The 15,203-nt window shown below is 47.6% G+C and overlaps 1 protein-coding gene and 1 non-coding gene across 2 annotated transcripts in view; both read left to right on the top strand.

The window, feature by feature from the left end:
* The first annotated feature begins 7,680 nt into the window (after positions 1-7,680).
* The window catches only part of nop56 (NOP56 ribonucleoprotein), a 28,916-nt gene continuing 21,393 nt past the window's right edge, over positions 7,681-15,203 (top strand). Inside the window, exons 1-2 of the mRNA XM_033036266.1 lie at positions 7,681-7,731; positions 8,441-8,530. Of these exons, the coding sequence (XP_032892157.1) occupies positions 7,729-7,731; positions 8,441-8,530 (93 nt within the window). The 5' untranslated portion in view covers positions 7,681-7,728. The remainder of the gene's footprint in view (positions 7,732-8,440; positions 8,531-15,203) is intronic.
* On the top strand, positions 11,240-11,312 carry LOC116983689. The gene has a single exon (XR_004414787.1). It is a non-coding gene; the product is annotated as a small nucleolar RNA snoR14 (small nucleolar RNA).

Raw genomic sequence — 15,203 nt, 5'->3', positions numbered from 1 at the left:
GAAAATGAAGTGTATTTTCACGAAAGGTCACTGGAGCGTAAATCCCCACTCACGTGACCGAAAATTTTAACTGGGGGACAAGCGTCACTTCCGGTACATGTTAGTGGATGGGAAAACACGCACTTTCACACCCGTTAAAAACATCGAAAACGGCCAGTTTTTGGGCTGCAATTAAGTGAGCTAGTCGGGGTGACCGTGAGGAACAGCTACCTAAATTTACAGTCCAAAAAAAAGATAGAAACTAAGGTAAATACAAGAGAGAGCTGAAGGGGCCAAAAAGGCGGACGTTGATAGCGGACATTTTTCGTGGAGATTTAAAGATCCAAAATATCGGGAATTATCGCGTTTGCTCGCTGCATTTCATCAAAAGTAAGGCATTATTGACTTTGTTATCTTTATTCATTTGTTAGATGAAAAGTATTAAAAGTTAGAAATCCGTCAGTAAAATTGCAAAATCACCCATGGTTCTCGGGTGGGTTTTAACATGCAAAATGAACGCGCTTCTGAAACTCCATTTACCATTTAAATCATCTTAAACTCTCAATGCGTTTGGAAATCAATTTTACTCAGATGCAAGCTAAGGAATGGGATAATTCTCAGCTGTTGGACAAAATCAGGAGATTTTCTTATTTGCCAGAATATATTTCTCAATGTTTCTTGTTTAAAGCCTGAACAATCACCCAAACTACTTATTTATTTTTCATCTAATAACAGACAAGCCTGCAGCATGGAATGATGTCAACAATCCTGATTGGGCACCCACTGTGAGAAGGATAGACAATGTGCACAAGAATGCCATGCACGTGCAACAAGAAGAGAGTATTAAAGCAGCTTTGGTCGCAGCTCAAGCATCTATAGCTCTGCAAGTTGATGCTGATTTTGTCCAACAGCTGAGAATTTTGTCCTGATTTTGTCCAACAGCTGAGAATTGCGGAGGGCGCTTAGCATCGCCAAGGACTGCTCTCACCCCAACCATGGACTGTTTACCCTCCTACCATCCGGGAGGCGCTACAGGTCTCTCCGTTGCCAAACCAGCAGGTCCAGGAACAGCTACTTCCCGGCGGCTGTCACTCTACTCAACAACGTACCTCCCGGTGGAACTGCCAATCAACCCCACCACCCCACGGACACTTATATCACTTATTATTATTTTTTTTAAATCATTTGCTAGTTCGCTCTTACAGGGAATTTGCTAAGCATTTCGTGGTCTCTGTACTGTTACACTGACAATGACAATAAAATTGAATCTGAATAGGAATATGAATTATCCCATTCTTAGCTTGCATCTGAGTTTGAAAATTGGAATGGCCAAAAGAGTGATGGATAGAAGGCGAGAGAGAGAGGCGAGAGAGAGAGAGAGAGAGAGCGATGACGCTCGCGAGAGAGAAGAGAGAGCCGCATAAAGAGAACGACACTCGCATCAAAGCTCCATGACCCCATCGCACTCCTCCCTCTAACTCTAACTCTCCTCTCCCCTCCCTCTCTCCTCCACACCTCTTCCCCCCCCCCTTTGGTTTGTACTCGCTAGAATTTAGAAGATTGAGGGGGGGATCTTAGAGAAACTTAAATAGTTCTTAAAGGGGTTGGACAGGCTAGATGCAGGAAGATTGTTCCCGATGTTGGGGAAGTCCAGAACAAGGGGTCACAGTTTAAGGATAAGGGGGAAATCTTTTAGGACCGAGATGAGGAAAACATTTTTCACATAGAGAGTGGTGAATCTCTGGAACTCCCTGCCACAGAGGGTAGTCGAGGCCAGTTCATTGGCTATATTTAAGAGGGAGTTAGATGTGGCCCTTGTGGCTAAGGGGATCAGAGGGTATGGAGAGAAGGCAGGTACGGGATACTGAGTTGGATGATCAGCCATGATCATATTGAATGGCGGTGCAGGCTCGAAGGGCCGAATGGCCTACTCCTGCACCTAATTTCTGTGTTTCTATAAACTGATAAAGTGCATATAACAGAGAGTGGTTATTAATAATCAGAGTTTTGTCCGAGCCAGGTTTAATAGCCTGATGGCTGTGGGGAAGTAGCTATTCCTGAACCTGGTTATTGCAGACTTCAGGCTCCTGTACCTTCTACCTGAAGGTAGCAGGGAGATGAGTGTGTGGCCAGGATGATGTGGGTCTTTGATGATACTGCCAGCCTTTTTGAGGCAGCGACTGCGATAAATCCCCTCGATGGAAGGAAGGTCAGAGCCGATGATGGACTGGGCAGTGTTTACTACTTTTTGTCGTCTTTTCCTCTCCAGGGCGCTCAAATTGCCGAATCAAGCCACGATGCAACCGTTCAACATGCTCTCTACTGTGCACCTGTAGAAGTTTGAGAGAGTCTTTCTTGACAAACCAACTCTCCGTAATCTTCTCAGGAAGTAGAGGCGCTGATGAGCTTTCTTGATAATTGCATTTGTTCTCGGACCAGGAAAGATCTTCAGAGATGTGCACGCCCAGGAATTTGAAGCTCTTGACCCTTTCAACCATCGACCCGTTGATATAAATGGGGCTGTGGGTCACCCTCCTACTCCTTCCAAAGTCCACAATCAGTTCCTTGGTTTCGCTGGTGTTGAGGGCCAGGTTATTGTGCTGGCACCATATGGACAGTTGCTCGACCTCTCTTTTATAATCTGACTCATCCCCATCAGTGATACGCCCCACAACAGTGGTGTCGTCAGCGAACTTGATGATGGAGTTCGCACAATGATTGGCTACGCAGTCATGGGTATAGAGTGAGTACAGCATGGGGCTGAGCACGCAGCCTTAAGGTGCTCCCGTGCTGATTGTTATCGAGGCTGACACATTTCCACCAAAACGAACAGACTGTGGTCTGTGAATGAGTAAGTCGAGGATACAATTGCAGAGGGATCAACTCTCCCTCCTGAGTTTCTCCAGCAATTTTGTCTACCAGGGAGTCATAGTTACTCCTGCTTAGAAGGAGAAGTGACTTCTACGTACACTTCCCCCTCCCCCCACCCTTCTTTCTGGTGTTACCAGTTCCACAGTTCTCCACATTGTTTGTGTCTTGAGATCACACCTTCCTGAGCCAACAATGGGACCTGCCAGACAGCGTGTTGTCGGAGGTAATTTCATTGATCCTGGCCTCCTGGCCTTTCTCACCCTCAGCTCTTCACCTGGAGACAGACAGTCTGAAGGTGGGCAATGGTGAAAATGCAGCTCTTGCTTACACCAGAACTTCTCCCTTATCCCTCTCTATGCAAGACCAAGTAAACAGAGTAACTTCTTGGTATCAGTAATTATGTCACCGTCTATCTGGCACGTGGGGGGCAACAAGGAGAATCGCTGCTTTCATTTCTTTGGGAGTTGTGGCCACAAATGCGGACCTGGGGGAAACACGACCTTCACGTACATGGTGAGGGACGCCGTACGATTGGCAGCCCTGCCAACAGTCTGTTTGTTTGTTTTTTAATGTTTAGTATGTGTTAAAAATTTGTGTAAATGTTCTCCGGTTTGAGAGAGGGAAGGGTCAGGGGAAGCTTTTTTTTCAGCGTCTTACCTTGCCGGAGATGCGATTAATTTTTGGATCGCATTCTCCAGCCTACCATCGATGGAGCTGGAGGCCACCTCGGACTGATCTTGGGGCCCACTGCGAGCTGTGGACTTACATCAGAGTCGATCCCTTGCCTGATATCACTCCAACCGCGGCCTGCGGTCTTTACATCGGGAGCTCTCAGTCTCGGGAGAGGCCGTGGATGTCGGGAACTCCAACGTCGCGGAAGGTTCGACCAGCCCCGACGCGAGGTTCGATCGTCCGGCGTTGGGGAGCTGACATCCCTGACAGTGCAGGAGCAGATCGCCTCAACATGGAGGGCCCGCTACCGACTGCGGGAGTCAAGAACATCCCGTCAACGGAAGACTCGAGGCCCCCGACCGCAGGAGAGCTAAGGGAAGAAATCGAATTTTTTTTCACCTTCCATCACAGAGTGGAATGTGGAGTCTCTGTGATGGATGTTTATGTTAAAATGTGTTTTTTGTGCTCCGTTGCTTTTTATTGGTATGACTGACTTGGCAAATGAAATTCCTCATATGTTGCAAAACATACAACATACTTGGCTAATAAAGTATTATTGTGATTGTGATTGGCAGAAGGTGGACCTAGATGAAAATGCTCTTGCTTACAGACCTCCACCCCCCCCCCCCCCCCATCCATCCCGCAAGCCACGCGCCAGACACAAAACCAGAACTTTCCCCCTTCAAGATGGATTATAAAATGACCTAATTTTGTGATGAAAACACTAAGTGCTGGAGTAACTCAGCAGGTCATGCAGCATTTCTGGGGAATATGGACAGATGATGTTTCGGGTCAAACCAAGACAAAATAAACAAACAGCCGACTAGATGGTATCAGCAGTGTTGTCACTGTCAAAATTTGGATGTAAAAAATAAGAATTACACAAATCGGAGTAATACATCAACTATTTCAACTTCTGAAATATATTTTCAAGAAAGTCAAGAGTGTTTTATTGTAATATGTTCCAAAGTGGAACTGAAATTCCTATGTGAAGGAAGGAACTGCAGATGCTGGTTTAAACATTGGAGATGCAAGCAAAGAATTTCACTGTGCCTTGTCACATGTGACAATAAACTATTCCATTCCAAACCTAAAATAGACACAAAAAGCTGAAGTAACTCATGGGTCAGACAGCATCTCTGGAGAAAAGAATAGGTGATGTTTCAGGTCGAGACTCTTCCTCAGAAATTCTTATTTGCAGCCACACAACAGATATGAAAACACTCTTCATAATCCATTTGGGAGTTCAAAACTGAGGAAATAGTCTACTAATTTGTAGTTGTTAAAATTTTAAAATGTATTCGAAAGGGAAGAACCTGCAGAACCAGAAGAATCGCCGTCTATTTGTAACGTAGGTGGGTGGGGGAGAAAATAACTGCTTTCATTTATTTAGGAGTGATTGTCCTGAAAGTAGACCTGGGGGGGAAACAAGAGTCAAGAGAGTTTATTGTCATGTGTCCCAGATAGGACAATGACATTCTTGCTTGCTGCAGCACAACAGAATATTGTAAACATGGTACAGAACAGGAGATAAAAGTTCAGCGCTGATGTGCCTTCTTTATAATTGCATCAGTGTTCTCGGACCAGAAGAGATCTTCAGAAATATGCACGCCCAGGAATTTGAAGTTTTTGATCCTTTCCACTATCGTCCCGTTGATATAAACAGGATTGTGGGTCACTATCCTACCCCTTCCAAAGTCCACAATCAGTTCCTTGGTTTGATCTTCACTAACATGGAGACACAGTTTGAAGGAGAATCTGGGAGAAAGTCCAGCTCTCGCTTACAGCCCCCTGCAACCCACCCGTTAGTACAAAACCAAACTTCTCTTTTTCATCTCCATGCAAGAGCAAGTGAACACAGAGTCGACCTGTGTCCAGCTGTTTTGTCACTGTCAAAATGTATAAGTAGGGCTTCGACCTGAAACATCATCTGTCTAGCATCCCAGCGTACTTAAGGAAGTAGCCCCAGAAATAGTGATGCATTAGTGATAATTTTTCAAAACTCTTTAGATTCAGGAGTCGTTCCTGAGGACTGGAGGGTAGTTAATGTAACCCCACTTTTTAAAAAGGGAGGGAGAGAGAAAACGGGGAACTACAGACCAGTTAGTCTAACATCGGTAGTGGGGAAACTGCTAGAGTCAGTTATTAAAGATGGGATAGCAGCACATTTGGAAAGTGGTGAAATCATTGGACAAAGTCAGCATGGATTTACGAAAGGTAAATCATGTCTGACGAATCTTATAGAATTTTTCGAGGATGTAACTAGTAGAGTGGATATGGGAGAACCAGTGGATGTGTTAAATCTGGACTTTCAGAAGGCTTTCGACAAGGTCCCACATAAGAGATTAGTATACAAACTTAAAGCACACGGTATTGGGGGTTCAGTATTGATGTGGATAGAGAACTGGCTGACAAACAGGAAGCAAAGAGTAGGAGTAAACGGGTCCTTTTCAGAATGGCAGGCAGTGACTAGTGGGGTATCGCAAGGCTCAGTGCTGGGACCCCAGCTATTAATGATTAATATATTAATGATTTGGATGAGGGAATTGAATGCAACATCTCCAAGTTTGCGGATGACACGAAGCTGGGGGGCAGTGTTAGCTGTGAGGTGGATGCTAGGAGGTTGCAATGTGACTTGGATAGGCTGGGTGAGTGGGCAAATGCATGGCAGATGCAGTATAATGTGGATAAATGTGAGGTTATCCACTTTGGTGGCAAAAACAGGAAAGTAGACTATTATCTAAATGGTGTCCGATTAGGAAAAGGGGAGATGCACCGAGACCTGGGTGTCATGGTACACCAGTCATTTAAAGTATGCATGCAGGTGCAGCAGGCAGTGAAGAAAACAAATGGTATGTTAGCATTCATAGCAAAAGGATTTGAGTATAGGAGCAGGGAGTTTCTACTGCAGTTGTACAGGGTCTTGGTGAGACCACAACTGGAGTATTGCGTACAGTTTTGGTCTCCAAATCTTAGCAAAGACATTCTTGCCATAGAGAGAGTACAGAGAAGGTTCACCAGACTGATTCCTGGGATGTCAGAACTTTCATATGAAGAAAGACTGGATAGACTCGGCTTGTACTCGCTAGAATTTAGAAGATTGAGGGGGGATCTTATAAAAACTTACAAAATTCTTAAGGGGTTGGACAGGCTAGATGCAGGAAGATTGTTCCCGATGTTGGGGAAGTCCAGGACAAGGGGTCACAGTTTAAGGCTAAAGGGGAAATCCTTTAGGACCGAGAAGAGAAAAACATTTTTTCACACAGAGAGTGGCGAATCTCTGGAACTCTCTGCCACAGAGGGTAGTTGAGGCCTGTTCATTGGCTATATTTAAGAGGGAGTTAGATGTGGCCCTTGTGGCTAAAGGGATCAGGAGGTATGGGGAGAAGGCAGGTACAGGATACTGAGTTGGATGATCAGGCATGATCATATTGAATGGAGGTGCAGGCTCGAAGGGCCGAGTGGCCTACTCCTGCACCTATTTTCTATGTTTCTATGTATGTTTCTATGTCACTCTTCAAGTGACAGCTTGACAACTTGGACATGGATCATCTCACCAAACTTGCCCACATAAAAATCAAAATAACCCTTTTGCAACCAGTGCCCATGTGAGCGTGATCTGCAGGAGATAGATAGCCCAGCTGTGGGCGGTTGTGTAGTAAAAAAGCAGAAGCAGATGTGTGTGTAAGTAAGTAAGTGTTTGTGTGTGTGTATGTGTAAGTAAGTAAATGTGCGCGTCAAATCAAGTTTATTCGTCACATACATACGAGATGTGCAGTGAAATGAAAAGTGGCAATGCTCACGGACTTTGTGCAAAACAAAACAAACAAACAAACTACATATTAAATATTGTGGGCGGCAGGTAAAAGGGGAAAAGTGTGTATGTGTGTGTAAGTAAGTAAATGTGTGTGTGTGTAAGTGTAAGTAATCGTGTGTGTCTGTAAGTAAGTGTGTGCGTGTGTGTAAGTAAGTGTGTATGTGTAAGTAAGAGTGTGTGCGTTGGTGTGTGAAACTAAGTAAGTGTGTCTGCTGCGCAAAGCAAAGATCTTAGGGCTCTGCTCTAAGATCTTTGGTGCAAAGTATCTTTGGTGCTGTGATTGGGCGCTGTTCAGCAGCCAGTGAGACGGCGCGTTGCTGCGGGGTGGGGGCGGGTATAAGAGGTTGCGCCACGTGGTTGCGGCCATTTGGTGGCGGCGGCGGGAGGAGATGGTGAGGATCTATCCGCACGGCGGGAACACGCGGGCGACCATCGGGGCACGGGGCGGGGTGGAGAGGGGGTGATAGACAACAGAGGCCTGGCTCGGCTGGAGCTACGAGCGGCCTGTTGTTGGCCCGAGGCTTCGGGCCCGGCCGCGTGGTTCTGGCTCCGGGCCCTTCCCGTCCTGTCCCCGGGGAAGGGGGAGAACTTGCCGTCTCCCTGTCCCCAGGGCGCTGGCAGCGGGGCCGGACTCCCCTCGGGAGAGGAGAGGAGGGGGGAGGGGGGGGGGGGGGGCGGTTGACCGTCTCTGACCTCGGGGAAGAGGGGGTGGTGTTGTGGGAGGGAGGGGTGGGGAGTGTTTGCCGTCTCTGATCCCCGTCTCTTGGTTTCTTGGTCCTCCAAAATATTCCAAATGGAATTTAAACTGGAGGTGGTGGATTTAGGCCTTAAGCCAGAAAGGGTTTTTGGGAAGAAAGAGCTACCTTGCATTTAGTTGCAACTGGTAACTCTTGTAGGGTGAAGACTATTCTATGCTTTAATTGTGCGTGGGAAGAACGAATTGCTGTATACATCTGTCTTGGTAGCTGGAATCTCAAATTGGATCGAATGCCCTCGTCTGCTCCTAATTGGTTTGGGTTTGGTGTAGGTCTTGTAATCTATGTCGAGCTGACCATTTAACATTTTGTAAAGACAGGTCAAATCACGTCTCTTTCCCCCCAGGTGCTGTTACACGTGTTGTTCGAACATGCGGCCGGATATGCGCTGCTGGCCGTGAAGGAGGTGGAGGAGATCGGCCTCTTGCTGCCCCAGGTGAGGGGAAATTCACTGTCCCATTCCCCGCCCCCCCAGCTCCCTCTCTGCCCACAGAGACGGCCCTCACCCACCCACCACCTCCCTGTCCCACCCCCTGGCTTGCACTCGCTTCCAATCCCCCCCACATGTGGCCCCATGAGCTGGGAGGGAGGGGTGGAGAGTAGCTGTGCCGTTGCCCACTTGGCCCAGTTGATGCTCGGCCTAACTCCTTGAATCTCAGCCACAGTGTGACTACTTTCAGAACACTAATAATTATGATAATAATACAATGATAATACACTTTTGTCATTGTAAATACATACAACGAAATTTCAGGCGCACTGCCCGAGCGAAGCTCCAACATATCAGATAAGTAATAACAAATATCCAGAAGATAAGTAATAACAAATATTCCAGAACGCAGCCACCCGACTCATCACCCACACCAAATCCTGGCATCACATCACTCCAGTCCTCAAACAACTTCACTGGCTTCCCATCTCCCACCGGATCACCTACAAAATCCTGATCCTCACCTACAAAGCCCTCCACCATCTGGCCCCCCCATATCTCACTGACCTCCTCTCCCCCTACCAACCCTCACGGTCCCTCATCCACATCAGCCGGTCTCCTCTCCATCCACAAGTCCAACCTCCGCAGTTTTGGGGACAGAGCCTTCTCCAGGGCAGCTCCCAGGCTCTGGAACTCCCTCCCCCAACTGATCCGCAATTCCGTCTCCCTCACCATCTTCCAGTCCCGCCTCAAGACCCATCTCTTCACCTCTGCCTATCCTTAGCCCCACGTCCCCCTCCCTTTTCATCTGTGCTTGAATTGCCTCATATTGTGTTTTGAACTGAATTTCTGGCTTTAATTTGTGTACTAGTCATGTCTCTACTATTTATTTCATTCCGCTTACATGTTTTTCCTCTACTTACTAAATTTTTGTACGGTGTCCTTGAGAATCTTGAAAGGCGCCCATAAATAAAATTTATTATTATTATTAAATAACAAAAACGTCATCATAATGTGCAATATTTCACAGTACAGTGTTGTGGCAGTACAAAATATTGGCGGTGGGGGGTGTGTGTTGAGTTCCGGGGGGATGATGGCCTTGGGGCGGGGGGTAGAAACTTTGTTAATCTTGTGGTGTGTGCTGTGATGGACCTGTAACGCTTTCCTAAGGGCAGAAGGGCAAACAAGTGATGTGCGAGATGAGATGAGTCCTTTAGTATCCACTGTGAAGATATCCAGTTGCTACTTTCTTTTTATAGCCATGTTTACCTCTTTTACTCCTCCTAGTACCCCTTACCATGTTCTGCAGCCATGCTCTCTGACCTGCTGATTTATTCCAAGTCTTATTTTGTAAACCAGCTTCTGCAGCTCCTTGTTTCTACACTTTCCCTTGTCCTGAGATCTCGTCAGTCCATTCCCAACACAGATGCTGCCTGACCTGAGTTGTGTTTTGCCCTTTAACTTTAGAGCATTTTTTTGGTACATGTTCACTTTAAATTTTGTTATTTAAAAAGTCGAAAGTGCTGATGGAGCTCAGCCAGTCAGGCTGCTTTTGCAGATGGCATTTTCTCCAAAGACTAAAGTCAAAATAAAACTATATACAATACAGTTAACTAGACACAAGCTTGTGAAAAAAACATGCATGCCTGTGTTACTCCAGCATTTTGTGTATATCTTCAGCAAAGCCCGTTAAGGTATTCTTGATGTCTGTATGTTCACTAATGTAGTTGGTAGTGTTGGCACCTGTCTTTACACATAACAGTTGGCCTAGACTGTGGCCCTTCCCCACATAGCCGTGGTGTTGGTGGCATCAAGCTCTAGTGTGTCACTTGGCACTTAATTGCCATTAGTCTGCAATGGGCCAGTTGGTACATCTTGAAATGCTGAGCATTTTGACAGCCTGTACTCGCTGGAGTTTAGACAGTTGAGTGGGGACCCTGTTGAGACTTACAGGATAATGAAAGGTATAGATAGAGTGGATGTGGAGAGGATGGTGGGAGAGTCTCGGACCAGAGGTCATAGCCTCAGAATTAAAGGGTGCTCTTTTAGAGAGGAGGTGAGGAGGAATTTCTTTAGTCAGAGAGTAGTTAATCTGTGGAACTCATTGCCACAGAGGGCTGTGGAGGCCAAGTTAGTGGATATTTTTAACGCAGGGATAAACAAGTTCTTGATTAGAAATGGGGTGAAGGGTTATGGGAAGAAGGCAGGAAAACGGGATTAGGAGGCAGAGATCAGTCATGATTGAATGGCGGAGTAGACCCGATGGGCGGAATGGCGTAATGCTACTCCTATAACTTGAATGCTGTGAGACCAATCATCTGTCTGGAGCCTGGGAAGTACAAGGCGTTGGTGAGGCCGCATTTAGAGTATTGTATTCAGTTCCAAGCACCATGTTGTGGAAAATATATTGTCAAGCTGGAATGGGTACAGAGAAGATTTGCAAGGATGTTGCCTGGGCTAGATGGTCTGAGCTATTGGGTAGGCTGGGTCTCTATTCCTTTGAGCACAGGAGGATGAGGGGTGATCTTAGAGGCGTAGAGGTTTAAGGTGAAGGGGAAAAGATTTAATAGGAATCTGAAGGATAGCTTTTTCACACAGGGTGGTGTGTATGAAACAAGTTGCCAGAGGAGGTAGTTGAGGCTGAGACTATCCCAACATTTAAGAGACACAGTTATCACAGATGTGGGAGGTGCTTGGGGCTATAGGTGTTCCTCAGTGCAATGATGATGCATCTATAAATCTGTCAATCCACTGATCTCCTGTGAAGTGAACAAGCGGTACTGAGCACTGAGGCACACATTCTTTATTCGTGCGGGTGTCTGGGGTTATGGAGAGAAGGCAGGAGAATGGGGTTAGGAGAGATAGATCAGCCATGATTAAATGGCGGAGTAGACTTGATGGGCCGAATGGCCTAATTCAGATTCCAGCATCTGCAGTGTCTTCCAAAGTGTACCCAGAGTAGGGGAATCGTAGGTGTAAGGCGAAGGGGAAAACATTTAATAGGAATCTGAGGGGTAACTTTATCCACACAAAGCATGGTGGGTGTATGGAACAAGCTGCCAGGGGAGGTAGTAGAGGCTGGGACTATCCCAATGTTTAAGAAACAGACAGGTACATGGATAAGACAGGTTTGGAGGGATATGGACCAAGCGCAGGCAGGTGGGATTAGGCTAGCTCTGGCATGTTGGCCGGTGTGGGGCAAGTTGGGCTGAAGGGCCTGTTTCCATGCTGTATCACTATGACTACTGTAGCTGGGACATTGTGGGCTGAAGGGTGTATGACTAGTGTAGTTATGTGTTTTTAACATTCTCCCAGTTTCTATGCTTATTCCATCAGGAGGTTACATGGTCTTACGGTTGGGGGTCTTTGCCCAGACAATGATATACCCAGTATATAGATTTTTGAAAATGTAACTGCCCTTTCACTTGTGTGGCTGTTGTGCTTAAAACTGGGCATTTGAGTCAAACCAGTGGGTCTGCAGGATAGTAATTATTTCTTGTTGCACATCACAAGACCAAATTATGACGTGATTTTCCTGGATAGCACTCAGAACAAATTTTTTTCCAGTGCATTTGGCAACAATAAACCAATACAAATGACAAATATTCCAGTGTATTTGGCTCAGCCCAGTATCTGCAGTGAGGGCTGCTGCTGCATTGGTTTAAACCAGTCTGGCAGGGATAAAGTGCAAGTAGCCCAAGGTGGGCTGCAAATAGACAAGTGCAGAACTATGCCTAAATTAACAGTACAGGTGCACAACCTTTTATCCGAAGATCCAAATAACGAAAACCTCCGAATAGCGGCCATTTTTTCGGTCCTTGAAGAAAGGTCCTTGAAAACGTTCACCGAGGGCGGCCCGCAGAGGTGACAGCGGAACCTCCGGTCGGTCCTCGAAGAAAGGGGAACTAAATCCCCATTCATAAAAGAGAAGGTGAGGGTATATCGCGCGGGAGGGTTAATAATTGACAATATGCTGCTGCCTGCCCGCTGAGTTAAAAAGTTCCCACGGTAGACTCACGATATACAGTGTTTCGTGAGTCTTGCGTGGGAACTTTTTAACTCAGCGGGGCAGGCAGCAGCAGATTGTCGCTCGCTTCAGTATCACCCCACCTACACCCCTCTGCTTCCCGGCCATGTGTGTGACCCCTTCCCTCCCCTCTCCAGCTCCCCGCCCATTGCACCGGCGCGGGGGCTTTGCACTGTCTTCACGTCGGTGATTGCAGCAGGACCGTGGCAGTCACCGGAGACGTCAGGACCAACGTGACACCGACCCCCAGGCCCACCGCAAGCACGGAGATCCCAGAGGCCAACAGCAGCCCAGCCCAGCCCCACTCCAACTACAGAGGAACCTGGGTTGCGGATGACGGGGCGCAGCTCGGGGCGTCGTAGGGACCCATCGGGGAGCGGCCACTCAAAGCCACGCCGGGAGATGTAGGGCCCTGCCCCGGTCTTGATGTTGGAGCCCCCGGCGGGCGCTAGCAAGTCCGCGGCAATTTACAGCCGCGCCGGGCGTTGTAAGGCCCCCCTCCAGGTCACTCTCAACCTCTATGATGTTTGCTCTCAACCCCGTAATTCGGGCGGGAGAAGTCGCCGCTGCCGGTGCCCCGCAAAGCAGTCTCCCACCGGGGACCCGCGAGCTCCCGGTGTCACCATCCACCGGAGTCGGGTCGCAGCAGCTCGCCCCCGCAACTCTCCACGCTCCGAAGCTGGCTAGCTCCACGGAGGTAGGTCCGTAGGTCCACAGCTCCCACCGACCCCCAGGCCCACTGCAAGCACGGAGATCCCAGAGACCCACAGCCAGCAGCAGCCCAGCCCTGCTCCAACTCCAGAGGAACACGTAGGGGCAGAAGCTGATGGTGTGCAAGGTACGTCTTGTTCTTGGGGTGGCGGATGAGGGGGCGCAGCTCGGGCTGTGGGCGAACTGCCACGTCGCTGTAGCGGCCAAAGATCATAGAGGAGCTCCTCTATGATCTTTGGTAGCGGCCCATCGGGGAGCGGATTCCTCTGGAGTTGGAGGGGGAGGGGGGTATTGTGCTGTTTGATCGCCCCCTGCTATCCCAGGGACAGGGAGACACAGCGGCTTTTTAGACTGGTGGGCAATCACTTCCAAAGTTCTGCCCACACAGTCAGTACACTTCTCCTACACTGTATTTCATACAAACATTTATTCTGCAAGAAAAAACGACATTGAAGGCTCAAACTCGCGATCGAGTAACTGCCAGGATCAAGGCGCAAACTCGCGACCTTGCGGATATGAGCCGAGCACTCTACCACTGAGCCAGCCATTAAAATCTACGCTAAAAAATTTCCATTCCGAAGACCGACAAATTCTGAATTACGAAAAGTGTCTGGTCCCAAGGCTTTCGGATAAAAGGTTGTGCACCTGTACTATGTAAATACCCTGTCCACTAAGGTGGGTGAAATGGGGTGGGAGATTGCAACCTTCATGTGGTCCGCCCTGTTTCGACGAATGCAATCAAATAAGATCAACTAGAACAAGTTGTCCTACAACTTTAGGCTGTGCACGCCATACGCAAGAAGAAGAAGAAGAAGGTGGGTGAAATGATAACTGTGGCCGTGATTGACTTTGATCTCTTTGCCGTCAACACGTGATTTGTGGGAGTTAAGATGGTGGTATTTAATAGTCTGATATGCAGGAAATGAAGGGATATGAATCGTAGGCAGAGGCAGAGCATCATGCTCAGCACAGACATTATGGGCTGAATGGCCTGTTCCTGTTCCCTGTTGTAAAATCATATTTGTTTATAAAATGGTGGCATAGATAAGCTAGACAGTCAATCTTTTATCTGTGGAACCGTTCCTTTACTGTTCTGTGTTCGACTGTGGTTTTGGGTGACTAAGGATAGGTGCAATTTCCAGGTTATTCATCAGGAAGGACAAATGCAAAGGTGGGATAAAGTTAATGAAGGGCGAGGATTGTGGCTAAAGGGTCTGGGCTTGACAAACCAGGCGGGCAGAATGAGTTTACGTGGGGTGGAGTTGTCGGGGACTTTTTGGCCTGGTGCTGATGGAAGACATGTTACTGAAGGAAGTATACGAGTCCGCAACTGGGTTTAATCCCGGGAGCTTTGATCTACGTCGGCTAGTGAATCACGCTTACACTGACGGTGTGGCTGATGATTTCCTGCAGTGTAAACATCTATACGATCCAGGACCAGAATTAGGAGGCCATTCAGACCATCGAGTCTTCTCCGCCATTCAATCATGGCTGATCTATCTTTACTTCTCAGCCCCATTCCCCTGCCTTCTCCCCATAACCTCTGACACCCGTACTAATTGATGGTGGAGGGATTTCCAGATTGGCAAGATTGGGAACCTGCATCAAGAAAGGGTGGGAAAACTAGGGAAGAGTGACCACAATATCACGCCTATCTGTCCCTTTCACAGATGCTGCCTGATCTGCTGAGTTACTCCAGCACTTAAAGCCATGACCTGAACTATAGGCAGAGGTTGGGCAAGGATGATCTTTCAGAGGTGTACAAAATAATGAGAGGAATAGATTCGGTAGGTGCAATCTCTTGCCCAGAAAACCAGAGAACATGGAAAAATAGGTGCATGAGTAGGCCATTTGGCCCTTCGAGCCAGCACCACCATTCAATGTGGTATGATCATCTAAAATCAGTCCCCCGTTCCTGCTTTTCCCCCGTGTCCCTAAGAG

The sequence above is a fragment of the Amblyraja radiata genome, chromosome 1, assembly GCF_010909765.2.
Source record: "Amblyraja radiata isolate CabotCenter1 chromosome 1, sAmbRad1.1.pri, whole genome shotgun sequence".
NCBI lineage: Eukaryota > Metazoa > Chordata > Chondrichthyes > Rajiformes > Rajidae > Amblyraja > Amblyraja radiata.
This window is presented reverse-complemented; position numbering and strand designations above follow the sequence as displayed.